This window comes from Tenrec ecaudatus, chromosome 6 (genome assembly GCF_050624435.1).
Source record: "Tenrec ecaudatus isolate mTenEca1 chromosome 6, mTenEca1.hap1, whole genome shotgun sequence".
Classification (NCBI taxonomy): Eukaryota; Metazoa; Chordata; class Mammalia; order Afrosoricida; family Tenrecidae; genus Tenrec; species Tenrec ecaudatus.
In genome coordinates, this window is record NC_134535.1 from 88133653 (window position 1) to 88160768 (window position 27116).

Consider the following 27116-nt stretch of genomic DNA (forward strand, 5'->3'; position numbering starts at 1 on the left):
CATCATCATTTCCAGAACATTTTCTACACCAAATCCTTTCTTGATTAACAATCAAATTGCTTCCAATTTTTCACTATTCCAAACAGCGCTGCTTTTAATGAATGTGTGAAGGCCTCGGGAGAAGGGAACATCTTCTGGTGCAAGAACACACTGAAGGTGTGCCTGGGATTTTGGACGGAGCAGTTGGTTGAAATACCTTTCTCCAACGCCATTTGCTCCTGGTCATGGGTAGTCAAGGACCAGGAACGTGAAGTCTCTCCATATTGTAGTGGTTTGGGTGTGCTTCTTTTCACACTTTTATGCATTACGACTCCAGTCCTGGGGTAGATTTGAGTCACAACAGGATTGCTCCTTTTACTGGGTTGAGGCCACGAGCAGAGACGCTCCTTCCTCCTCTGCGAAACAGACTTCTTTACATTCAGCAAACATGGTCAGCCTTTTCGAGATGAAACTTATCAAACGTTTCACAGTGGGTCTAATGTACTTGCTTTTGCCACCTGTAATAACTATATGCGAGCATACTTAGCACTGAGTCCAACAGTCTGGGCCATTGTTATGAATTTAAACACTGGAGTAAATTACAGAGTGGTCCCTCCACTCATAAGAAATGTGGGGGGATGAAATTTATAAGAGCGGTAGGAAATTTCATAATACCATCCTGAAAATGCTTTCTCATTCGCTGCCTTGTGCAGTTAGTGTAGATTTGAGAATGGGGAACATCACGTTTTATCTTCTCAACCCATTGGAAAGTGGACATCTACCACAGATAGTTCAGTGTTAGCAGAACAAAGCTGACCTTGCTCAGCCTGATCTGACTCTTTCTGAATTTTAGAAGACCAAGCACATTAACAGTGGTGGCATCTCTGAAAGCGAGCAATTAATAGCTCTGAACATTGACCGGGGTCTCATGGAGCCAGTTAATCAGAACTCTCTCCTGTTTTTCTCTCCAAGATTTAAAGTTAGCCAAGTTCTCTGTAAAGATCAAACAAGTAATGTTTACCGAACACAGACATGGTATTGTATGAAATGATTTATCTTTGACAATAGACACAGAGCGATGGTCCAGAAGTCAGAGAATTTCTAATTTAGGCGTGGTCTGCCATCAAGCATGTTACGTGGGTAAGCATAGAACTGCTAACCCCACAGGCAGCGCTTCAAAACACAGGATAAAGAAGAGTGTCTGCTCCCATAAAGATTTATAGCCTCAGAAACCCTATGCAGTGGTTCTCAACCTGTGGGTCACAACCCCTTCGGGCATTGAATGACCCTTTCACAGGGGTCTCCCAATCAATAACAGTAGCAAAATAACAGTTATGAAGTAGCAATGAAAATAATTTTATGGTTGGGGTTGGTCCTAGCAACATGAGGAACTGTATTAAAGGGTCTTCGCATTAGGAAGGGTGAGAACCACTGCTCTAGAGGGTCACTATGAGTCGGAATTGACGCAGAGTCAATGGGGTAAATAAGAGTATTATATCTTCCCCCGTGGAATGAGTACAAGAGCAGACATCTTCTCATTTCACCCGGCCTTTTGGATGATCAAATGAAATGATGTGAAGAAATAAACAAAACAGAAGATTGGCAACGTTATAACGTGTGCTTGAAGTTAAGGAAATATTTGGGAACGTCTGTGGTTGTTAGTTGCCACTGAGTCAGACCCCTCCCCCGCACCCCCCCCACATCGGTTGTAAACGCCTTCTAGCAAAAATCCGCTCTAAGGATGTTGTACATACTTAAAAGAGCTCTATAAAACATGTTGATTTTCTTTTTCATTGAGTCTTTTGACCATATGCCACCTAAAAATGATAGTATTAGACTTCACTGAGAAAATGGAGTTGGAGAGGCGTGTTATCAGAAAGCCCTAAAATTATAGGCAAATTTCATGTTACCCAAATGTAGAAATAGATTTTCTGGGAGAAAGCTCACCAGATTTTTAAGAGCATGCATGATCCCACAAACAGCACTTCACTAAACCAGTTACTGTCAAGTGGATGCTGACTCGTGGGACTCCCATATGCGTCAGAGGAGGGCTGGGCTACATGCAGTTTGGGGCGCCCGAAATTGAAAGTAGCTCAATAGATCTTTCTTTCAAGGCCCCCCTGGAATGGGCCTGGGTCTCCAGCCTTTCCCTCTGCAGTCACTTATGTGAACCACCCGTGGGTCTCCTTCATTCTCCCCTCCTTCCTCCCCCCTCCCCCGCCCGGTAAATGAAGCAGCTCGAGAAAGCTTTATCTGTTCAAAGTGACCAGTGCTCTTTATGCAACGACAACAAAATAACCCAAACGACTCTCCTAATACGACTGCAAAACAAGCTGATCACATTTGGTTTCCATTAGAATGTAGTTATTCATCACCCTTATAATTAAAAACAAAAATTACCCAAGACCCCCAATTTTCTTTCTATCTATCTATCTATCTATCTATCTATCTATCTATCTATCTATCTATCTAATCTATCTATATCAATATATACAAAAAGCAATGAAAACAATTATGGGGCTTCATCTACTGGACAAGAATGCCAAGGTAGCCACTCTTCATAAAACACAATTACAATTGGAGGGCATTTCATGTTTGCCACTTTTGCCGGCACCAGGCCTGCCTCATCGGCATCTTTCCATGCTGTGAGGAACCTGACTGCCGCCGTGCTGTGTCTGTCTGTCTGTCTGTCTGTCTGGGCCCCAGCTGCTCGTGCAGGATCAAGAGCTCTGGCAGAGCCCCTGGGTTTGTCAGCAGCATCTCTCCTCTTCTTTGATTTGGAGTCATCAGATTCACTTCAGAAAAAAGGCTTTCTTTTTTATTACCATCTTTATTCTTTTTAACCAGCTTTTTGAGACTTGAGAAATTCTTCAATTACTTCCAGGCCATGTAAATGTTCTTCAGGTTCCCAAGTCTTAATCATCATCTGTAAATCCCTTCCATTGCCGGAAACCTTCCACCTTCCCATTCACGACATTTCCGTCCAGCCCTGTTTCTACCACAGATGTTGCAGGTGCAGCCTCTCGACTTTTAAGCTCTTTCCATCCTGCTTCTTTCCCATTGGTTGCAATGCAGTTTGGGGGAGGCCATTCTGTATTGCTAAAAGTGAAGAGTTATTCCATTCAGGGATCTGCAGGGCCTATTGTTCCTGGAGGGGAGAGAGGGGGACGGGGACGGTGGCCTGAGTCTCCATGGTGTAGGCTTTAATTAAGATGATGGCAGTTTAGACATGATCGTGTGTGTCTGTCAAGGAGACCCCAGAGAACTACACTGATCCCCATTTGGACAAAGGCAGGGAGTTGTGTAGCCTACTCCGATCTGCCCACTACTGTGCCCCCTGCCTGGCCCATGCCTTTTCTTGTCAGACCCTAGCTCAGGTTTTAGACCCTGCAATGGACACTCTCAATGGGGACCGTTCTGATTTATAACTAATGATAAAACTCAGATACTACTTTCCCCTCCCTCAAAACCCCTAGATTTAACACAAACTAAGCAATCAGCTCTGTAGCTGAGTTGATTCTAACTCCTGGTCACTCCACGTGCTGCTGAGCAGAACTTCTCTAAATGATTTTCACGTGGGCATCTTGACAGAAGTAGATGATAATTCTTCCACCAGGCCCCTGGGTGTGTTCAAACTGCCAACCTTTAGGATCATCGCTGAGCGCTAAACATCTGCATCCTGGCATCGTGAGTTTCACATGAAAGAGCAGTCCTATTGTCAGTGAGGGATCACGTGCCAGAATCAGAGAGCCTAGTGTCTATTTTTGAAGGGCACTTGGAAGCAGTGTGCACTACACAATGACTTTGGAGGGAGGGATTGATTTGATGTGCATCTTGCTGAGATGAAAGGATATTTTGAATGCCACGACTTCTTAGTAACTTAGATATGCCGTTAGTGCTAAGCACACCACTCATATGTCACGTTTTCCTTTTTTTAGCAATGTCGAGCTACCTCTTTATCATCAAATATGAATTACCTGAAGTAATCAGAACATTCATGGGACTTGAAGAAAATTCCGGGTATGGTTTATGTCCCCCTCTAGCATCTACTGCTTCCTTCCACATGGACTTTCTCATTCTGACAGCCTCGTCTCTTTTCCTCTAGGGAATGGTACCTCAATGGAAACTACCTCGTCATATTTGTGTCGATAGGAATTATTCTTCCACTTTCTCTTCTTAAAAATTTAGGTATGCTCATTCTTTTTAACTGAACGTATTTTTATTTACATTTCATGTTCTTGATAAGTTGATTGTCAATGCCATATTCACCTCCCAGAATTTTTCTGCTAACTCCTAGGTTACCTTGGTTATACCAGTGGATTTTCTCTTACGTGCATGGTGTTTTTTGTCAGTGTGGTAAGTGATTTTTTTGACATGCTCCTCGTAGCTTCTTGTAGCATGAGAGACATTGAGTGCCTGCACCTCGTGCCTTCCTTTTTTGTTCAAGCTCTTTAATAGCATGAAATAGCTCTTGAGTCACAAACAAGTTTCTTAGGTTCCAACTTGGAATGTGAAAAGAGCATTTGTGTGTTTCAAAACAGTTGGGCTAAAATGTCACAGCTACTGTTAATGGTGTGCTCTGGGCGCACTGGGCATATATTTGGGAAACTTCAAGCAGGAACATGACAATACACCAGCACGTAGAGGGTGGAAGGATAGGTGGTTATGGGTGCGGGGGATGAGGAGGGATGTCATCAATTCAACTCTGACTCACGGTGATCCATGAGACTCAGAGAACTGTCTTCCACGTGGTCATTAATGGCAGACTCTCAGAAGCAAATCACCTTGTCTTTCTCCCGAGGAGCCTCTGGGAATAAGCTGTATAATTGGCCATATTTGCACAAAACAGCCATATATCTTTACACATCCTATTCTTGAAAAGAGGACAACCGCTGTGGAACTAAAAAGGGGGAAAAAGTCTTCTTTCTCCCCAGAAAAGGTGGCAGCTTTTTGTGATATTTGCTGTTGAAATGAGAACACCATTTCCCCCAGAGAAGCAAAGGGAGAGGGAGGAAAGCTATTGAGTTTAACTGGTCCTGAGTATTTGTTGATGACTCATGTTATCATTAGTTGGAAGAAATACAAGACATACAATGTTGTAAGAAAATCGTTATCTTTCTCACCCACTGCCATCCATCAATTGGATTCTGACCCATAGTGACCCAGTACAGGGTCTCTGAGGCTGTAGATCTTTATGGGAGTTGATACCCTCCTTTTTTCTCCATTTGAGTGACTGATGGTTTTGAGCCGCCAACCATGAAGTTATCAGTCCAAGATGTGCTTGCTCAGTAGCGGCCAACGTTCCTTTTGTCTTGCTTGTAAAGGCAGACAAGAAGGCTGGGATCAATTCATGCACAAAACCCCATCCTGCTGACTCTAAGGGCCGAGTGATTCCAACCCTGACACTAGAGGAAGATGGAATCTTTAGCCGTCTCCCCAGCTCTGAGGAAAACACAGATCGAGATTTTTGTTTCATTGTTTTTTCCACAAAGGGTTGAGTTGGTCTGGATGTTTTATTTATTTTTTCTTTTTTTGTGAACTGACTGGCTTTAGGTGATTTATAAGAAATTCCAGATACCCTGCCCTCTGCCTCTTCTGGATCACCATGCCGGAAACCTAACATTGAACAGTACACTTCCGATGCACATGGTGATGTTACCCAACAACTCGGAGAGCCGTGAGGTGAACTTCATGATGGATTACACCCACCGGGGCCCTGCAGGGCTGGACGAGAACCAGGCCAAGGGCTCTCTCCTTGGGAGTGGGGTTGAGTATGAAGCCCGTAATGACGACAAGTGTCAACCCAAGTATTTCGCATTCAACTCTCGGGTGAGTCCACTGTAAGCCTTTAGTGAGTCCGGCCGGGTGCTCCGTGAATGTTTCTTTCATGAGCTGGGCCGGGCTGCAGTGGCCAGCCCTGCCCGATCGCTAAGCAGAAGGTGTTGTCTCTGTTTTGCAGACGGCCTATGCAATTCCCATCCTGGCGTTTGCCTTTGTCTGCCACCCCGAGGTGCTGCCCATCTACAGTGAACTGAAAGAGTAAGAGAGCCATCATTTTCTCCTTCTCGTCTGCTTGCAAACCGTGGTGACGTGTTCGTAAAGGGGCTTTCGGCTGAAGCGCAGTTGGTCACTTTCCCTCGTGAGAAAGTGTGGGTTGTGCAACCGCTCCTGAGGGATGAGCTCTAACCAGTGCGGCCTGGATCAGCTCATTCGGTGCACGACCTTCCGGCTTCATGCTCTCCTGTCCCTCTCCCCGGAGGGTGCAGGGCACCATAACAATGGTTTGTGCAAGTGTGAGGAGTGGGAATTTTGGTGGGGAAAAAAAAGTGATCCCTCTTACCCCTTGTCTAGAAGGCATTTTTCACAGCGGTGGGCCGCCACCTGCTTCCCTTGGGCCATTGCCAAGTGAGGACCTTGAGGAGACAGTCTGCTTTCTTCCACCTACGGCTCTGTGGTTTATTAGTCATTTTGAAAGCGTCACATAATAACACTCACCCCTTAACCCAATCAACAGCCCCGTCTTCATTACATAGCAGTGACGTTGCTCATACATTCTGGTGTGCCACATACGTCTCTTCCCGAGCACGGTCAATTGTCCTGAGGGATTGGGCTTACTCGGAAACCCCCAGGACAGTTACTCCAGATGCCTGATGCCTGACCTTGGGCAGCGGGCTCCCCTCGAGCACGGGCTTCCAGGGGCTGTCCCGGTGACAACGTCAGACTTCCAGAAGTCTGGCGTCGTGGCAGTCGTGCTGTGCTGACACAAGGTGGAGTTTGCTGTGTTAGGAGCCAGGTTGACCGTTATTGAATGGTATTCTTTACTGTTTAGCACACCAGCCCGCTTATCGATGAGAGTGAGAGAGGAGAGAGAAAAGAGTAGGGAAGAAAGAGAAACAACCTGTTTCTCATCTATGGTTGTTTCCAAGGCAGAAGTAGTGTGTCAGAAACAAAAAACATTCTCCCTAGCTCTCTCAAATTGCAATCAGCCATCAGTTTACGAAGGAGCGCTGGTGACACCGTGGTTAAAGCGTGTGGCTGCTGCTAATGGACAGGTCGGTGGTTGCAACCCGCCAGCAGCTCCGTGGGAGAAAGAGGTGACAGTGGACTTGGGTGCAGACGTGCGGCCTTGAAAGGCCTGGGGGGCAGTTCCGCTCTGGTGCGCGGTGGCTATGAAGGAGTCGGCATGGACTCCACAGCCCCGGGTTGGGTTTGGGGCTTATAAAGTTATGCGCCAGCGTTTTTCAAAGAGAAACATATACATCCTTTCATTTCACTTTAAGAACAATTTATTTTCATAAACGAAAGAACCCAAAACAAAACCATATTCTCTTCCTTTTTCAGTCGGTCCCGGAGGAAAATGCAGACAGTGTCAAACGTCTCCATCACTGGGATGCTCGTCATGTACCTGCTTGCTGCTCTCTTTGGCTATCTCACCTTCTACGGTGGGTCTCTGTCACCGTGAACTCTCTTTTCAAAAATCCTGGGGGGCCTGACCATTAACGAGCGTGTTTCTAATTCTGGTAATTACCCTCTGGAAGAAGCATGGCCTACAGATGATTCGTCTTCGCCTTGTCATTTGTCACTTGGTCCAAGGAACTGGGGTCCAGCTAACAAGTTCCACCAATTTGTGAATCCACACATAAGTTATTTTTTTAATGTCACTCCAATTATTTCCCTTCAGCCATTCCTTTGGCTAGATCCCTCGTCCATCTCGCATAGAAGCATCAAGAGCAGAAGCAGTGGCATGTTGCGCACAGACACAGCTGGGTTCTGTCTTCAACTCTGGTGGCAGGAGAGCCAAGTCCGAGGGAGATGTAGAAAAAGCACAACGTATTTGAGTTTGAGCTTGCTTTGTATTTATCGGTCAAGTCATGCCTGAAGGGCTTGGAGCATTAGGCAAGATGTGTTGTTATTGTTGTTTATGCTATTCCGTTCTGTTAGTTTGAAAAGCTTCCTAAGAAAAGACTAATTACCGTACATCCTGAAATCTGGACCCCTTCCCCCAAATTGACCCTAGCTACACTGGCTAATGCCATAAACCGTTTCCCTGTGGCATCTTAACAGTATAAAATATTGGGGCGGGGGGGGGATTCAGATCTTTATTTTTTCCCCTGAAGCATGGCCCCACTGATCACACAAATGCCAGGGAGTCAAACAGTGATCTGATAGTGTAGGTGACACTAATCACTGTATCAGCATAAGCATATTTTATATATAAGTTTCCCTAACTTCTTGATTTCTTTTTTCTCACTGGCCAAGCAAATAGAATTAGTTGCATAACAAGTTGGAGTGGAAGGTGAAGGGGAAAAAACATAAGCTATATTTCACTTGGACAATTCACCAAGCACTTGCTTTAGATGAGACAGTAACTCTTTACTGGCTGTGAGTTAATATAAATCCATGGTTGATTCCGTTGGAGGTGTTTTCAACCCTTTGTGTTTGTAACACTGAAAGTTTCTACGTCAAACTGTGTTTCCAGTTGACAAGTTCGACACAAATTTTTCAGTAAGATTGGTTGGATTTTTTACAATAAATCAACATGCTTTTCAATTGCATTCTGGTTGTTCTATTTCCAGTCTTCTAGTTTCCCTGCCAGATTATCTTTTCATCTTTGCGTTAGAGTACCTGTGGACCTTTTGGTCCCATATAGATGGCATTGAAGTCAAAGGTCATACCCTCTATTTTGTGTGCCAGCCTGTGATTTCACTGAAAGGTGACTGCAGGAGATAGCCTGGGGTCAAGTTTGGAGTAGCTCTGAAAAGTTTGAATAGTTTCAGAGTTCTCTAATCTCAACTTATCCAGTAAGTCTGGACTTTTTAAGAATATTATGTCTGTTCTGGGCCTTCTTCCTATTCTTTTAAGATGGTCTCAGCATATATAAGGTTGAGGCCTCTGTAGGTTATTAGACCTGGTGATAAATTTCTTCTCTGAGACATCGGTTTCTTTTTTAGGTTTTTTATTAAAATTTGAAGGAAGTGATGAGAAAATCAAACTGTATCTAATTTATTAAATACCTTCAGGTCTGGAATCCTGGATTAATGTGTTCTTAAAAAGAAAAATAATTTACTCTTTTAAGAACAAGAAAACAAATTCTGCCATTGAGTCATTTCTGACCCAGGGCAACCCTGAAGTGGCCCTATAGGACAGAATGGTTCTGCTTCCTTGGTGTGTTTGAAGCTGAACTCTTTGGGAGTAGAAAGCCTAGCCTTTCTCCCATGGAGTGGCTGGTGGTTTCGAATTGCTGACCTTGGGTTAGCAGCTCAATACATAACCACCAGGATTCCTCTATTCTTTGAAAGATTCTGTAATAGCTTATGAATCCATCCTTTACTGATTCATAGTTACTCTAATGAGCATCACGGGATAAGGAAAAACCTGGAAAAGATCCAACAGGGTGTGTTTCAGAGTCATAATTGTGAAGCATAAATATTTAGCTATCACTTAGCTCATCAGAGAAGCTATGTTAGGGGTTGCTGAACAGGTGGGTGCAAGGATGGTGGGATCTGAGTGATCACCTAGTGGAATTTCCCTTCATTTCCCATCTATGTCGTCATGCTTCTCTATAGTAGAAATAGATTCATCACAGCGAAAACTAACTAGAGACACACCTTAGCAATGTATTAGCTGCTGCAATGGTATAGTATTCAGAACCTCTTTGTTCATTGAAACAAAAGTCAACGGCTAAAAGCCTAGAGACAAGATAAGAGTAGAAGTATCTAGATTCACTGACCTGGGTCCATTCCATTTCACTGCATTTCCTCAGTAAAACGTTCCATAGCTAACCAGTGCCACTAGACAGCCGTTGTCTTTCTGCTGGGCTCCAGTGGTTTGCATCTTGCTGTGATGCTGGGGACTGTGCCCCTGATATTTCAGACCACCACGATCACTCATGGCAGCCAGCTTTCAGTGGCACTTCCTGACTAAGAGACTAGGAAGAAAGTTCCGAGGATCTAGATCTGAACGTTAGGCAAGAACATCTCTGCATCACGGGAGAATATTCTCAGGTATAGTGCTAGAGCCCTGGGGTTACGCATTGGGCTGCGATCTGAATGGTCAGCAGTTTGAAGCCACCGGGAGCTCTGTGGGAGAAAGACTGGGCTTTCTACTTCCGCCAACAGTCCCTATGGGTCAGCATTGACTCGACGGCAGTGAGTTTGGGTTTTTGTTTTTAATAGAGTGCTAGAAGATGGGCCTCCTAGTCTGGAAAGCTGTCGAAATGCACAGCGGCCATAAAAATGCACAAGGGCACTCCAATGAGCTTGACAATGGCACAGGACCTGGCAACATTACGCAGGGGCTCATCGTCCGCCGGCCCCACTGTATGGCAAGTGGACAGCACCCGGTGGACTCATTCTTCCTTCCTCTCTGCAGGAGAAGTGGAAGATGAGTTACTTCACGCCTACACCAAAGTGTACACGTTTGACACTCTCCTCCTCATGGTCCGGCTGGCCGTCCTCGTGGCAGTTACGCTTACCGTGCCCATTGTCCTCTTCCCCGTAAGTACAGGAGCATGCATCATCCCGCGAGGGCTCATGCCATGAACCAATGTGGTTTAAATACAATGTGACTTTTCTGCGGCAATGCCTGAGAAAATTATTTTTATACAGCCTGCTGTGCCACTTCAAGTTGGCCACTTAAGGTGTAGGTATGGCCAGGGTTTTACGTGCTGAGTATTTCAAAGGGGCAAGATGGGGGAGAAAGGTGAAGTGTCCTGGTCCTGAACAGAGTGCGTCTCGGGAACCCACAGGGGCAGTGCTACCCCTCCTGAAAGGCTCCCTCTGAGTCAGAATTGACTTGAGGGCAGTGAGTGAGAGGGGGGAACTAATGGCATTGATTTTTCTTCTCAAATTCAAGTAGCAGAGTTGGATCTCCTAACTAGTGGGTGAGGAAAAGAATTGGGGCACTCCTGTCGCTTCTGAACTTGAAAGCCCAAACCACACGAACTTTCCAATCATTCTGCCTTTGCGTCACAGCTTTGACGGCATCTCCTATGTTTTCCATTTTGTTATGTTGCAGTAGCTTCCAAGTCATCTATTTACTCAGACTCCCTGAAGGCCAATAAGGAGAATCGTGTTCCGCCAATTTCGGTAAATTGCACAGTAGAACCAAACTTCTCCAAAAAACCCCAACAACAACCAGTTATGTTATCCATCATCTATCTCCTGCACCTCCCAGAACTGACACGCATCCTCTGCCAGACTCTACTGGGATGGCCCCTTCTTGGCACTTGCCGTTGGCGTCAGGGTGTCCAGGGACCATCGAGCCGGGTTGGCAGTGGAGATTTGAGCCGCATGAGCTAAAACCACCACCAATGGATAAACACAAGTCTTCACTCTCCTGCCAATGCTTCTCCTCTCATCAGCACTGACTTGACTTATTCGCGTTAAGGGGGAACATAAACAACACCGCAGACACAACGCCCTGTACGGAATGTCCCACACGGGGCCTGCAATTCAAGGGGGAAGACTTCTATTAGCACACCACGGTCACGTTAAAAGCAGCTTGTGTGCTGAAGAGGTGGTTTTTTGTTTGGCCACATTCCTTTTTCATGAGTACATGAAATCAAATCCTTATTACTGTGTTGGCTAAGATTTTGCTGTTAAATAATATCTTGCCTCTAGTGTGCCTGAAAGTATTTCGAATGACACACTTAGAACTTGAGCCAAAAATCAGCTTTGGGCAATATTTCCAACCCACCAGCTCTGCTAAGAAAAGAATAGTTAGGTTTTTACTTTGGTATGTGTAGGTCTTATGACTAAATTGTATACAGCAGGCACTTAGCTTGTTCAAATGGTTGTTGAATCAAAGTATTTTCTTAGGGAAATCCATATGTGCTCCTGCATTTCTTTATTCGGAAGCCCCCAGCTTTTAAGCCACAGCCTTCAGAGGCTGAAGGACTTGGCTGGCCCCATTCTGTGGCGATCCATAGGGCCGTCATTGGCTTTCAACAGACTTTTCTTTCTAGTTTGCTTTAGCTCCTCTGAAAACTGTCCACTGTAGGTAACCTTGATGGTATTTTAAACACTGGGGACATAGCGTTTTGCATCAGGGCAACATGGAAACCCCTTGGCCATGGTCACAGCTAGACAGTAACCATTGGTCCAACTCCATGCTCATGTCATTACACTGGTGACCACTACTGAAGTCATGGGAAGTCGAAGACAGCCAGCCTTCCATTGCCTGATGAGGATTTCCCCTCAACATGGTCTCCTGGTGGAAATTCTTCCCTGGCCTGACAGATACAGTGCTTGTGTCAATGTGACCTTCAGGGACAACAATCTTGTCTTGGAAGCCCATTAGAACACAAATGGAAGGAGCCCCTGGTGGCGCAGCAGTTAGGTGCTTGACTGCTCACTGAAGGATTTGTGGTTTGACCACACTCAGTGGATCCACTGGAAAAAGAACTGATCTTTAACCAGTAAAGATGATAGCTTAGGAGACTCTGTGGAGTAGCTCCACTCTATCCCATGAGGCCACTAGAACTTGAAATCAATTGATGACACCTGGCAACAACTCAAAACCCGTGATCTTGCCTTCCAGGCAACTCCAACTCTTTCTGGAACCAAAGACACTCAGTAGGCTGCCAACTGCAAGGTTGGTGGTTCCAAACCACCAGTCAATTTGTGGGAGAAAGATGGGGCTTTCTACTCCCATAAAATGTTAGTCTCAGAAACTCATGGGGGCAGCTCTAACCTGTCCTTAAAGGTTGCTATGAGTCGACATCGATCCGATGGCAGTGAGTTTGATTTTGTTGTTGTTCTTTTTGGAAGCAGACCGTCTCATCTTTCTCCCAGGGAGCAGCTAGTGGGTTCAAACCACTGACAATTTGGTTCCTAGCCCAGCCCTTAATCACTGCCCCACCAAGGAAGCTCCCTCTAGTGACAATGGCAGAACCAAAAATGGACTATTAGAACCAAACTTCAAGAAAATGCCCCATATTTGCATTCAACATTAGACTGTAGGAAACATTTTGTACCTACTTCTATCTTCACCCTTACAATTTTATACCGGAGTGATCTGTGTCTGTGCCTGCCTCCCCCATCCCCTGAAACAAAGCTAAAACCTTGCTGTGGAGTTGACGCTGATTCACATGACAGAGGAGAACTGCCCCGTGGAGTTTCCAACGTTGTGGTCTTTCAGGAAGCAGACTGCTAGCTCTTTCTCCCCTTGCCCGGCTAGTGGGGAGGGAACCACCACCTCTCAGGTCACCACTGAGTTCTGACGCACTGACCCCCGGGGCTCCCCTCTGCCTTCCCTGGTGGCTGTTACTTCTCGGAGGTGAGAGATGTGTACAGTGATGGGCTTGGAGGATGTGAGCTCCACCATGTTTGCTTAGAAAAATGGTCTCTAATGGATCTGGCCTTTTTGCCGGGGAGATGCATCAACTGCCTTTCCTAGAAAAAGCACTGGGTCTTTTGCTTATGAACACTTGCCCTACATACCAATTTGGGGGAGATCCGTGCCGGCTGAACCACCCCTCCTTGCACGCTGATGGATGCACAGGGGGATGACGTACCACGGACCCAGACGCCTCGTCCCAGCCAAGCCCTGCAAAGCTAAATCCAAACGCTTTCCCCTACAACGGGTAGACATGTTACTGGTGTTTTATTTGTTTACTTCCAGCAATTCCGAGCATGGTTCCTGGCAGTAGGGTTTGCCTGAGAGTTGCTTTCTGTTTGGGTTTCTCATGAGGAATCTCTTCACCAAGAAGCCGTTTATTAACTTTGTCTATTCCACAGACTCCAAGTGGTAAACCTAATCTGGATTAAAGTCTATTGCTTGTAGGTATTAGTTTACATCCTCCTCTCTCGACAAGGAACACCTGTGTCCCTAGGCCCCTAGAAGAGGTAGCAGAGTCGGTTTCTTCTATTTTTCATTTGCTTTTGTCCCTTTGAGGATATTTATCTACTTTCTTTCCTCCAATTATAGGCTAATTTTTACCCTTCTCATGAAAGGGCACCTAGTAACTGCGTATCATGTTTGTTGAACTAATGAACAAATGAAGTGAATTAAGAGCCTACCCTTTTCATTAAGTCAAAATCAATCCCATTGTTATGAAACCGATTCCAGCTCCTAAGGAACCTATTAGGATTCACAAGAATGTAAACCTGAAAGGGGGAAGAAGGCCTTTGCGTTGTCCCTCAGATCGGTGTCTCTTCAATAATGGCCTCTTAGGTTTTTTGAAGGGTGGGGATGATGTACAGCGGAGGGGGTGTCTTTTATCACCCTGGACTCCCTTCCCAAGCACTGGTCACCATCGTGTTCAGTGTCTGCTTCCTTCCATGGAAGCATCACCATGGAAAACAGGAGAACAGATCATCTTGACAGGTTTGTCGTGAATGCACAGGCTCGGCTTTCACCTGCTGCGTGTTAAACAGAGAGACGCATCTCGGCCTCTCTAGCCTACTCCGTCATCCTAGGAAAGGCACTCCTTTCACTTTGGCTGCATTCTGATCTCAGTGCTGAAGCCCATGTAGAATCGGTACAGGAACACAGCAGATATTGCTATGAACTGAAATAGCGGAGCAATACCAGTGTTTCCAACACCCTTGACCTAAGTAATCCTACGAGGTGAAACTGATTCCCGTCTAAGCCATGGAAGACCTGGTTAATTTGCTTATTTAAGAATCTGGAACCAAGGTTTCTAGTTCTCCTCCCTGTGCCTGCCCATCAGAACACAGCCCCTCCTGAGAGGCACCTTCTCAGGACACTCACTTTGGCAATAACCCAGTCTCCTTTTGAGCTGAAGAGATAGAACCTTCCTGGGTGCATTCTGAACCGGGGCTGTGGGAATTCCCATGCCCACAGCACCTCACCCACATTCCCAGGTTCTTTTCTGTGGGTGACGGTAGCAAAAAGTGCACCTAACAGAGCAGAAGAGCCAGCAATACCTCTGGAAGCTGAAGCGCTGGTGGCAGGGTGGGTCGGCTGGGGCTGCTAACCCCTAAAGTCAGCAGTTTGAACGACTAGGCAGGTAGTGGGACAAAGACCTGGTTGTCTATTCCCGTAAAGAGGTACAGTCTCGGAAACCCACAGAGGCAGTTCTGCGCTGTCCTGTAGAGTTGCTATGAGTCAGCATTGACTCGATGGCAGTGAGTTGGAGCTTGAAGATGTCAGAGTTGCCACTGCCCGATGTAGACACGTGGAACTATTGAGGACATGGGCAGCATTGACCAGGGACTGCCCAGCAAGGTTCCTTCAGACTCCTGCCCAGCACCCCCCACCAGTACCATGTTGTTGTGTGCCATGGGGCTGCTTCCGGCTCACAGAGACCCTGTCAATGACACCGCACACCTGCCCCCTAGGATTTCTTGGGCTGTCCTCCTGAAGGCAGCTGGTTGCCTCGCCTTTTCTCCACTGCCCCTGCTTTCTCCGAGTCCCCTGATCCCCTCTCCGGGACAGCACTGCTTTCTTTTTGAGGTTTCTGTTACTCCTCCCTTATTCACTGGGAGGAGCAAGTGTCCTTTGCAGGACCAATTGCTGTGGATTCTGTGTCTTATTCCTGACAACTTTCCATCCTCTCGCAGTAGGAGGCCCAGCCTCAGTCTTCCAGAACCTCAGACAAGCACACTGACACCCAGAAACCCAGTGTGTATAGGATTGCCTTTACTGAGCTTCTTGCATTGAACGCACAATTTTAATAAAGGGTGTGCTGCTGCTGCTGTTCTTATGCAGGTAGGTGTGGCCTCTGCCTGAGAGGAGCCTGTGTTCAACATAGCCCTTTAAAGAGAAAAGCCACGTTGCTCTGGAGCAGCCTTAGCACGTTGGGGAAAGTCGATCCTTTAGCGCTGTGCATCTGTCCTTCAAAGCCTGTTGGACAGCCTGGACAGCGGGCAAGAAGCACGCATGGAACACCCACATGCAGCATTTGTCATAGGCTGCTGGGGAAATGAAGGCAAGCCATCTCTCGCCCGACTTTTCAGAATGAGTTTTATCATTCTCGTCCATTCAATTTTTAAAAAGTCAATAATTACAGAGCCCCTCATATGCCATCGCCTGAAACAATCTGGTTTGCCACCCTGGAAATGGAGTTGCCTTTTAGACCAAACAGATTTCTCTCTCTGTCTGTCTCTGTCTCTCTCTCTCTCTCTCTCTCTCTCTCTCTCTCTCTCTCTCTCTCTCTCTCTCTCTCTCTCTCTCTCTCTCTCTCTGTCCTGGTGGAGTGGCATGAGGCATGCGACATTAGAAAATGCATGTCATTATTCAGCTTTTAACTTTTGGGTCCGGCGATAACCTGTATCTCAAAGTATAATGTACGTTTTCTCTTTTTTAAGTGCGTTCCCATCACCCCCCTAGTAAGGGACTTCAGAACTCAAAGTTTCGAGGGTAAATCAAGCCCAGCCTTTCTAAAAAGGTGACCCTGCATGGGTTAAACAGTACGCATGGGAAGCCAGTGGAGGGCTTCCACCAAGTCGGAAGTGTCCTCTCAAAGATTCCTCAGACAAGAGTGACTTCAGCTTTGTTCAACTGTTCTAATCGATGCAGCATTCTCCCCCTCTCCCGGTGAACAGCTGCTGCAAAGCGAGCTGCCCTTGACCTTTTGCCTACTTAGGTCAGTGCAGGATTATGGCTGGAATCTGTCAAGAATCCAAGAAGACTGGACTGCTGTTCAGTTAGGTCCAGTGTTTAGTGAGAGTCTTCCCTGTACAGTACTGGGATGACTACGCCCTGGCCCTGCCTGTTTATGGATTTATAGTCCTGCTATAAAGTGGAGGAGCAAAAGGGAGGAAAGTAAACACACACAGAAAAGGATCACGTATATTTTTATGATCCCACAGAGAAAAGGATCTTCTCTATTTTTAAATACCAAGTCACATGAAAAGCAAAATTAAGAAAAACCTGTAAAAATTCTCTTCATAAAGCATGTAAATCAATTCCATATTTGCCCTCAATACTTCCTCTAGCCAAGAGCTACAAGTAGAAATCAACAAGGGTTTTACGGGGTCTTCAAGTGAAATTGGACCTTTTATTCAGAGGTTTTACCTTTTATTGACTGAGAGTCTTTGCAACCCAAAATTATGAAAGCTGAAAATCAGTACAAGAATATATTAAAATCAGCACAAGATGCATTATCCAAGGAAAATGGCAGACACACTCTCTCAAACATCAACTCTGAAAAACTCTGAAAAACAACAGCGCCCAAAGTATCAGAATCTTCTCGGGGGTGGGGGAGGGGGGAGGAAAATACTCAGATGAGCTTCTTTGACATAAAAATTCAAGTCTAACGAACAAAGGAATGACCTTGCCTCGGCATCTTCTCGTTGCAGATCCGTACATCGGTGATCACCCTGCTCTTCCCCAACAGGCGCTTCAGCTGGATACGGCATTTCCTGATTGCAGCCATCATCATAGCTCTCAATAATGTTCTGGTCATACTGGTACCAACAATAAAGTACATCTTCGGATTCATAGGTGAGTTTCAGAGAGGCTTGGATCTAGTCCACTCGAGGCTTCAGAATAAAAACAGAAGCCCACGAGCATCACTTTCACTCAGAACAACCCAACAGGGGGGCGTTCAGATCTCTGAATCTCCACCCAAGCAGATAACTTCATTGTTCTCCAGTGTCACCTGGTGGCTGGTGGGTTTGAAGTCGCGACCTTATTTCTGCAACTCAGCTCAAGCTTCGCAAACTCTCACCCCTCTGGAGCGGCTTTTGACTCATGGTGACCCCACAGGACAGAGTAGAACTGGCCCTGTGGGGTTCAGCAGCTATAAATCTTGATGAGAACTGAAAGCCTTATTTTGGCGGTACGCAGCCAACACCTAACACTCTATGCCACCGTGGCATGGGCATCTGACTCAGGAGATTCCCACTGGCCCCCCTGGCATCAGCCCTGAGTCTCCTCCCTTCTAAGAGACATAAGAAGTTATTCCCTGATAAGATCAGCAGGTGTTAGCACTAGAAACCACTAGTCATGTATAAGATCGTGCCACTTAGGTTTTCTGAGTCCCAGATCCGAAACTCCAAACTCACTGCCATCTAGTGGATTCCGACTTCTAGAGACGCTATGGGACAGGGTGGAACTGCCCTTGTGAGTTCCTGGGCTGTCGCTTGTCACCGGAGGAGTAAGCCCCGTCCTTCTCCCACGGAGTGTCTGGTGGTTTTCAACTGCTGACCTTGAGGACTGCAGGCCAACTGGAACCCACTGTACCAGCAGAGCTTCCTCAGCAGAGGTCCGAACCTTGTGATGGATCCTGGGCGTGGGCTCCGCGTTTTGTCCTCAAGGGTCAGAAACGTAGATTTGTACTACAGGAGCCTCTCTCAAGTCAGCTGAGCGCCCAAGGATTTCTCCAGGGGAGGAAGTTGATTTTTGTTAAAGTTTACGGTTCCCTTAACTGTATGGCCTGTGGACATATTTAATTTTTCATCCTATTAGAATGGTTACTCAAATTTTAAGAGCAACCTAAGCTTGGAAAAATCAGGTATTGGTGACTTGAAAAGTCAGTGGTAGATCCTAATGGTATGTGGTGACTTCCGCCTCCGGAGTATGTGTTTACGTAACTACCTTTACCAGTTGCTGCCCCGTCTAGTTTCACTCCTGGTGACCCATGAGGTTCAGAGTAGAACTGCCCCTCCTTGAAATGGCGATGGCCTTTGGAAATAGGCCCTGGGGCCTTTCTTCTCCAGCACCTCTAGCTGTAGCACCCTGCAGATGAGTGTTTTTATGAAATTCACCCGTTCTATTGTTTACTATGTGTTGTGTGTATTTATCCTGCAGCTCTCATGCTAACCAAAACCAACCAAACCCATTGCTGTAGAGTCTATTCCGACTCAGAGTGACTTCAGATAGGGTTTCCAAGGCTCAAAGCTCTTATGGAATTCATTGCCTCCTAGTACTCTCATGGGGTGGCTGCTGATTTTGAACTGCCAACCTGCAGTTAGCAATCCAATGCTTAGCCAGCAATGCCACCAGAGCTCCTTTAAATTTTAAAAAAATATGTAAATCTATCTTCTTGGGGTAAGCAGCCGAGATTTAAATGTGTGCTTCTGGGCTGGAAAGACTTGGGCAGCCATCCACGCGGTTCCTTTAAGGCCCCTCCTCGCTCCCCGGCTTTGATGCCTAGGACAATGACCTGTGCTTCTCTTCCCAGGGGCTTCTTCTGCCACGATGCTGATTTTCATCCTTCCCGCCGCGTTTTACCTTAGACTTGTCAAGAAGGAGCCTCTTAGATCACCCCAAAAGATCGGGGTAAGTAAGGCTTTCCCTGTCCCCCAGCTATAAGGTGGCACACTTGAACCACCAGGTCTTCCGTCAGAAAACAAGTTTAGGCTAAAACAAGAAAAGACACATGATTTCAATTAAATGAGAAGACCCCAAATCAAAGATGGACTGGCACTCCCTGGTGGAGAGAAACAGCGAGTGGTGCAGCTCGGGCATTCAGATGACTGAGATTTCATCTCCTCAACGACCAGAGAGAGTCGAGTCCTCACTAAATGTGATGTGCCAATGGGGTCTCCTCGCAGCCCCGTGCCTTACGTGCACTGGGCTGCCATGTGGATGCAGCTCAGGAGGAATGAGGCTGCCCACCAGGGCAAACAGCTCACTCCAGCGGACTGGCCCTGCTGGCTAGACCCACCAGGCCAAAGGGAAGATGCGCTTTTGTTTTCCCTCCACTGGGCCCTGCCGCCCCCAAGGGAACATGCCTGGGTCTGGGTGGACTGAGATCTAGAATTCAGAGCCACTTAGATGTAAGATACAGCCTTACTAGAATACATATTTTGTCTCTCCATAATAGTGCCGTTGAAACACATACTATGATACATTTTCCCTGTAACTAAATATTACCAAGAAGCACTGAATAAAGCCCTACATTAATGTTTGGTGGGGGGGGGGCACTTTTTACACCATTTTTGATTGAAAAGCCATCACCTCTCGGGAGTTTTAAGGACCTTTTAAAACCAAACCAAACTCACTGCCATTGAGTCAGTTCTGACACATAGCAACCCTGTAGGACAGGGTCAAACTGGCCCTGTGAGTTTTGGAGGCTGTAGCTTTACAGGTGTCAAAAGCCCCGTCTTGTCCCCATGGACCGAAGGGTGGTTCCGGACTACTGGCTTTGTTTTGCAGCCCGGTCCCTAGCCCCTTTGCCACCCGGCTCCCGGTCAGGCCCGGTCCCTAACCCCTTTGCCACCCGGCTCCCGGTCAGGCCCAGTTCCTAACCCCTATGCCACCCGGTTCCCGATCAGGACATTTGAGGCGCCTATGTCAAAAGCCCTTCCGAATGTTGATTGCCTTCCCTAGAGCCTGCTCTTCACAGCCCACCTTGCTCGGACTTTAGTACCTTTGTGACTTTGGCAGGTGACGTGTCCTTTTTGCACGTGTATGTGTGACCCAGTTTCCATTTGGCCAGATACAAACCAAGTAAAATGATCTCCTAGATCCTTGCTAGTGAAAAACAATTTTTTAGATGCTGCTTCTTTACAATTTTATGTAACAGTCGGTCTGTATATTAATATGTAAGGCCCTTCCCGTGTTAAAATTCATCGATGTTTTTATTTTAGTTATTAGAATCATTGTTATGATTTTATGTTCACTTTGGAAATTTTTAAATGGCATAGAAACAAAACACAACAAACCCATAGCTACCATCCTGAGAGATCAGTACGTGTGTGTTTCAGTATGTGTTTTACGAATATACATATACCTTAAGTCTTTGTCTCCCCCAAAATTATGCTGCAATTTTTAGGCTTGTTTTTTTCTTTTTCTCCCTTTGAAAGGTTGGTGTCCCATACTATAGACTATTGTTTTGACCTGCTTTTTTTGTCTAGAATATGACAAGCATTCCCTACATCATTAAATCTTTTTCTAACACTGGACTTAAGGATCACAGACAGTCTGTCATTTTGATTTAGCAAAATCAACCATGAAGATATTGTTGAGTGTGTTGGCTCTCCCCACCCACTGTATTCTCCACCCTTCCCCTCTCAGGGTCCCCATTTGACTGCTCTGGTAGGTGTGGACATCTGGTTCAAAGATGAATGCAATTCAACGTGTACATCTGTGTGCTGCCGTACTGAAGCACCGTATCAAAGAAAACTGTGCTAAGTGAACATGGTTTCTCTGCCTCTCTCATCATCCCTAACAAGTTCTCTCTAAATTACAGGCTTTGATTTTCCTGGTGATTGGAATCATTTTCATGATTGGAAGCATGGCACTCATTATAATTGACTGGATATACAATCCTCCAAGTACCAAGCATCATTAACCCGAGGCAAAAATCATCCCCCCCACCCTTTGGAAATGGCTACAAGTTATGTTCCAAAAGACATGTGAGTGATCTTGACTGGGATGCTCTTCATAAGAAATAACAGGAAGAGTCCAAAGACGTTTACGAGTAACATGACCAGGCTCCTGCGTAACAGAAAACCATAGTTTTTTATCAAGAATGGCTGTGTATGTGTTACAAATCTGTTGTGCACATTTCTACCCAGGTTTCACCAAAGCAGTGTGGCACGATCAAGGTGTGTTTCTGCGGCTGCTCAAGCAGGACAAGGGCAGCAGCATGTGATGGTCATTAGATACCCTCCCCTCCACCCCGCCCCACCCAAGTACCAAAAACTCACATCCTCAGAACATCAAACCAAAGTGCCTGCAGGCAAAACTATCACTGCTGGGTGAGCTGCCCCTGGAAGGCACAGGAATGACCAGATCCTCGTTAGTCTGCAGCACCTTGCTATTATTTACCAACAGCCTAGAGATATTCTGTCTGTTCTAGCTGACATTGAATTAGCAGCTTCTTCACTCAACAGATATTTTTAAAATGTAAAAATAAATGTTAAAACATCTTACTAAACAGAGAGGGGCTTGATTTAAATGACAGAGTGCCAACCAAAAAAAGAAAGAAAGAAAAACCGAGGCTAGTAGCTAAACTGCCTTTTCTGAAAGCATCTTTCGTGTTCATGTTATCCCCACTTCTCTTGTCGTTGAGCGATGGTCGCCCCTTCGTCTTCCATTCTCTTTCAGATGTGTTAGGAGGCCACACCACAGTCCACGTGGGGACACACTGCCAAGTCTTGTTTGAGATCTTGTTATTTGATAAACGTTCAGTGCAGCAAACTGTGATTTGCTACGTGTTCATGTATATAATCGTATTCTGTAGTGCTCAGAATTTTTATGTATGGTACATTGGATTGTCATTTGTTACATGTGTGGTTTGTTCTCACGGTTATTGGGGTGGGGGCAGGGAATTTTGAACTCGGTAGGCTCAAAGATCCATTGGTATGTATCAAACTAAAAAGAAATCTTACCACGGAAGCCGCAGTCCCATGTGGTTCAGTAATGCTCTTCAGTGTTTACAATGATACAATCATCTACAAAAACGAAGCTCCTTATTGGCAAATGATTATCAATACCACCCCTGGTCTCCTCCTTTGTCGTCTTTGGTCGCTGTCTTGTAGATCCCAACTCATCACAACCCCGGTGACGGAACCCAGCTGCCTCCTAAGGGTCTCCATTGTCATCTTTATGGAAGCAGAGAGCCGCTGAGCGCTCAACCACTGTGTCACCAGGGCTCCTTTCCTTTCATGTAGCCAGTGCTGCCGAGCGGACCGTCGGGACTCCCAGGCTGTCAGCTTCAGGGACATAGACCGCCCGTCTTTCTCCCAAGGGGTTGCTGGCGGTGGTTCCAACTGTAACCTTCCTGTTAGCAGCCCGGCCCTTAGCGACTGTGCCGCCGGCTCTCCGTTCTCTCGCTTTAGCAGGTCTCAAACAGGGTTGCGTGCATTCTGGCCTCCCCCGTGTTTGCTGGCATCTGCTTGTCCATGAATACAATGTTGAGCGATTTTCCCACAAAAGTAAAAGTGTTCACACGTTACAAACACAAGTGATCATTCTCACTTCGGTAGTTCACACCCACTGCCATTTAGTGGATTATCTCTCACCCAAACCCCATAGGCCTACAGAATTGCCTCATCCGGTTTCCAAGGTTGTAGATCCCTGCAGAAGCAGACAGCTTTAAAAGACAGAAGAACTATGCTAGCTCCCTGAGAGCAGCAGGTGGACTTGAACAGCTGACTTTTGAAAACTAGCCGCCAAGGGCTTGAACCCCTGCGCTGCCAAAGCTCCTTATCTAACACACAGAGAAGATTGTAAAACCATTCTTACAGCCTAGACTTTTTAGAGGTTGCTGTCTTTTTCAATCAGTACCAAGAACACTGATTGGATATTTGAATTTAGCAGAGCCAATTATGATGACAAACTCTTAGTAAGTCATCTTTAAGGGGTGTTCTGAAACATGCCTAAGAGAATATTCATTTGTTTTACATATGCTTTCCAAGAAGCATAATTCTGTAAATGGTATACTTTGTTGTGGAAATGGAGCATTACTAGAAATGAGCATAACTTTTGAATGATTTTTACCAGAAAAAAATTGCTGAATGGCATTTTCAAGACATATATCCATTTTCATTCATCTAAAGAGTGTATAAAAATAGTTGGAAGTGGAGGAAGTTACCTATTGAGTGTTTTTTAAAATGTTTAATCTGAACATTTGTAAATATCTAAAATTAATCCAAGAAAAGGGAGAAACTGTAAACTCTGTATATATTTTAAGAGCTTTACCTTTGAAATGACTAACTTGAAAATACCAACATGTGTAATTATATAAATAGTCAAAAGCAATCCCACAGTGCCAAGTAAGAAAGCACCACTTTCCTCTTGGCTATTATCAGAATTAGAGGTCACATACATTGCAGGGCAGGCAAACGTATGGTATCATGTGCTGGTTAATTTTACCCCATTTGTAAACAAATGAAAATTTTATTTTCTTATTTCATGTATAAGATGGTTCCATATATTGGGAGGCTTTTTTATTACAGAAAATGTACATTGGTATATAATAAATGAACTTTTCAGACGACTATGATGTGATTTTCTTTCTACTGATAAAAAGGACTGTGATGTACATGAAACATAAATTTAAACCTAAATATTGCCTTTCTTATTATATTGGCATATGTTCCCTTTTCATTGTTACCCTTTTACTTATAACTGTCCAGAAAATATTTGTCATCTATCTCAGCGAAATAAACATCTGATCCTAAATATATTTTATGTCAACATGTATATATACACACCTCCTCGAATGTGTGGGGAGGAGACAACTCTCTTTAAGATGAATTAGGATCATTTATTTATCATTGGAAGTGAAAAAATAAGGAAGAAACATAGAGGTAGTAAAATAAAGATGTGGAAGAAGGGAAAACAATATGTGAATGTACCATTTTGGGGTAGAAGTAGATAGATTATTAATGAGATTGATGGGTTATATGGTCAGTGTATGTTTCACCTAACTGAAAATACCAAATAATTCTCCAAAGTGGTTATACCATTTTATGTCCCTTAGTAATAAACACAAGTTCCAGTCCTCCCATATTCTCCCCAATATTTGGCATTTTGTGTTTTAGTATTTAGTAGGCTTTCTAGTGAATATGATTTCACAGCACCTAACACAACAGAGTGGGCATCAAATAGTATCTATGGCTTTAATTTACATTCTTCTTTTATTAAGTGCTCAAGGCTTCTCCCCATTTGAGGGAGTGGGGATTATTCTTGTTAGGTGTTTTGAGCTGCTTCAACTCAGGGAAACTCTCAAGTCGGCAAAAACTCACTGTCATGGAGTCAATGCCAACGTCCAGGGACCCGACAGCACAGAGTAGCACTGCCCTGGCGTGTCCGAGGCCATAAATCTTTACAGCAGCAGAAATCCTCAGCTTTCTCCCAGAAGTGGCTGGTGATTTCAAACTGCTGACCTCACGGTTAGCAGCCGAAAACATAACCTTCTACAGCACCCAGGCTCTCATCCTATGTGTAACTGAATAAAAACCAAAACCTCACTGCCGTCGAGTCAACGCTGACTCATAGCAACCCTATAGGACAGGACAGACCTGCCCCCATGAGTTCCCTACACTGTAAGTCTATACGGGAGTAGAAAGTGCCATCTTTCTCCTGAGGAGCTGCAGGTGGTTTTGAACTGCTGACCTTGACGTTAGCAGCCCAATATGTCAGTCCTATGCCACTGGAGCTCCTGTGCCGCAGAACACACCATTGCCCTTTCCTGCATCAGCCTCACAGTTGCTGTTGTGTGCGAGCCCATTCCTGTACTTATGTCTGTCTCTCAGGAAGGGTCTTTTTTTTTTTTTTGCTGACCCACTGCTTTACCAGCACCATGTCCTCTTCAGAGATGGCTTCCAGCGATGACAGGCCTGACGTCAGCAAAATGGTCTATCTGCATCCTCGTTTCTAAAGAGGGTCTGCCTGTGTCTCTCCAGGTCAGATTTGTAGGTTGTTCTGGAAGTCCGTGGGATAGTTAATATTCTTCACCAACACCCTAATTCAAACTTCTTTCATCTTCATTGGCCAGTTTTCAGCCACTGAAAATACCCTGGCTTGGGTAAGGTGCATCTTTGTCACCCAAAGCAACATCTTTGCTTTTTAACCCTTTAAAAGAGAACCTTTGTCACAGATTTCTTGACTGCTGCTTCTGGGGGAACTTATTGTTGAAAGTAAAATGAAATTCTTGAACTTCAATATTGCCTCCTCTTCCCATGATATAGTGTACAGAGCTAGATGTGGGGCTTTGTCGTCTTCGCTGTGATTTGCAACCTCTGTTGGATGAAGGCTCTAGTCTCTGATCTTCATCAGAAAGTCTTTCAAGTCTGCTTCAATTTCAGCAAGCAAGGTTATGGCATCTGCATATCCGAGGTTATGACCAAGTCTTCCTTCGGCCTGATGTCATGGATCCTTCACATGTCAGAATCCAGTCGTCTTTCCTTGTAGACATGGAGTTCTTCAGATAGTCTGGATCTGTACTTTGTCGGGTTGTGGAGATATTTTCCCAATCTAGAGGATATCTATTCATTTCTTTCAGGGACTATCTCTTAGGGTGGCTGTTGCTGGGATGAAATGTGTACATTCAAATATCTGGGGACTTCCATTGTTCTGTTTCGACAGTGTATTTTTTGGTCTCAGCTAGCTTTGTAAACCATATGCTGATCTAGTCCTTGTATTATATACAGTTCATCCTTGAGCAACATGGGATGGAACAGCAGGGGGTCATTTATACAGACTTTTAAAAAATGTCATGTGACTGAGGAAATGACAGTGGGGCCCTAGCTGACTTCCTCTGGCTCCCAAGGCCAATTGCCACAAGTCAATTGTCAGACTTGCCTCCATAGTCCACCCCTTTCCACTCAGTTCTGGCAGCAACCGTCTCACTTCTCATCTATGTTCTATAATTCATAGCGATGGCCACATAGGACTGCCAGACAATGCCCACAACCATGCTATTTACTAGACAATTAACCAGTTACAATTCAGGTGCGAAGTGCTCAGATGTAGGTGTTAAGTCAGGACAGTTTCTTTCCTGCTGTGCTTGTAGACAGGCTTCTTTCTGGCCTTCGCTCTCTTGGGCTGGCCTCTGCCCTGCTTGGGCAATATTACCAAGCTCTCTTAGGACTGCCAATAAATGTCCAAAAGGCACGCCATTTTGCCAGAGGCCTCGGCTAATCCTGTGGTGTTAAGGCTGTCTCCTGCATCAAAGGGATGCAGTGCAGACAGGTATCAGCATCCAAAAGACGCACACACTCCACTCCTGACTCTTCCCTCTTGTCGGCAATCAAATCCACCCTTCCCGCTTCTGAGATGGCTGATCTTATCCCCAGGAGGATGGAAATAGCTGAATCATATAATCCAATCAGGATCTTCCCCCCTCTTCTAACCCAGAGCAGTAGGAAAATTAAGGTCTTTTATAGGAACAATAAGGGCCATGGGCTGTTGCTGTTGGGTGCCAACAAGTCAGGTCTGACTCATCGCAACCCTACGCACAACAGAACAAAACACTACCCGGTTCTGCGCCATCCTCTCAATTGTTCCTGTGTCTGAACCCATTGACGCAGCCAGTGGGTCAGTCCATCTCGTCAAGGGCCTTTCTCTTGTTCACCACCCCTCCACTTTGTCAAACATAATGTTTTCTTCTCCAGGAATTGGTGTCTCCTGAAAATAGGTAAGATGAAGTCTTGCCATCCTGGACTCTCAGTAGCACTCTGCTCTTACATCTTCCAACCCACCTGGTTTGTTCTTTAGCAGGTGATGCTCTTCTGCAGCATCACCATTCACACATCTATATTCTTCCACAG

The 27116-nt window shown here is 45.4% G+C and overlaps 1 protein-coding gene across 1 annotated transcript in view; it reads left to right on the top strand.

Annotated features, from left to right (window-relative positions):
- SLC38A4 (solute carrier family 38 member 4) overlaps window positions 1-21187 on the top strand; it is a 32458-nt gene extending 11271 nt beyond the window's left edge. Inside the window, exons 6-15 of the mRNA XM_075553017.1 lie at window positions 3918-3999; window positions 4085-4167; window positions 4277-4335; window positions 5533-5808; window positions 5939-6018; window positions 7321-7421; window positions 10351-10475; window positions 17247-17391; window positions 19073-19170; window positions 21086-21187. Of these exons, the coding sequence (XP_075409132.1) occupies window positions 3918-3999; window positions 4085-4167; window positions 4277-4335; window positions 5533-5808; window positions 5939-6018; window positions 7321-7421; window positions 10351-10475; window positions 17247-17391; window positions 19073-19170; window positions 21086-21187 (1151 nt within the window). The remainder of the gene's footprint in view (window positions 1-3917; window positions 4000-4084; window positions 4168-4276; window positions 4336-5532; window positions 5809-5938; window positions 6019-7320; window positions 7422-10350; window positions 10476-17246; window positions 17392-19072; window positions 19171-21085) is intronic.
- The last annotated feature ends 5929 nt before the right edge of the window (window positions 21188-27116 follow it).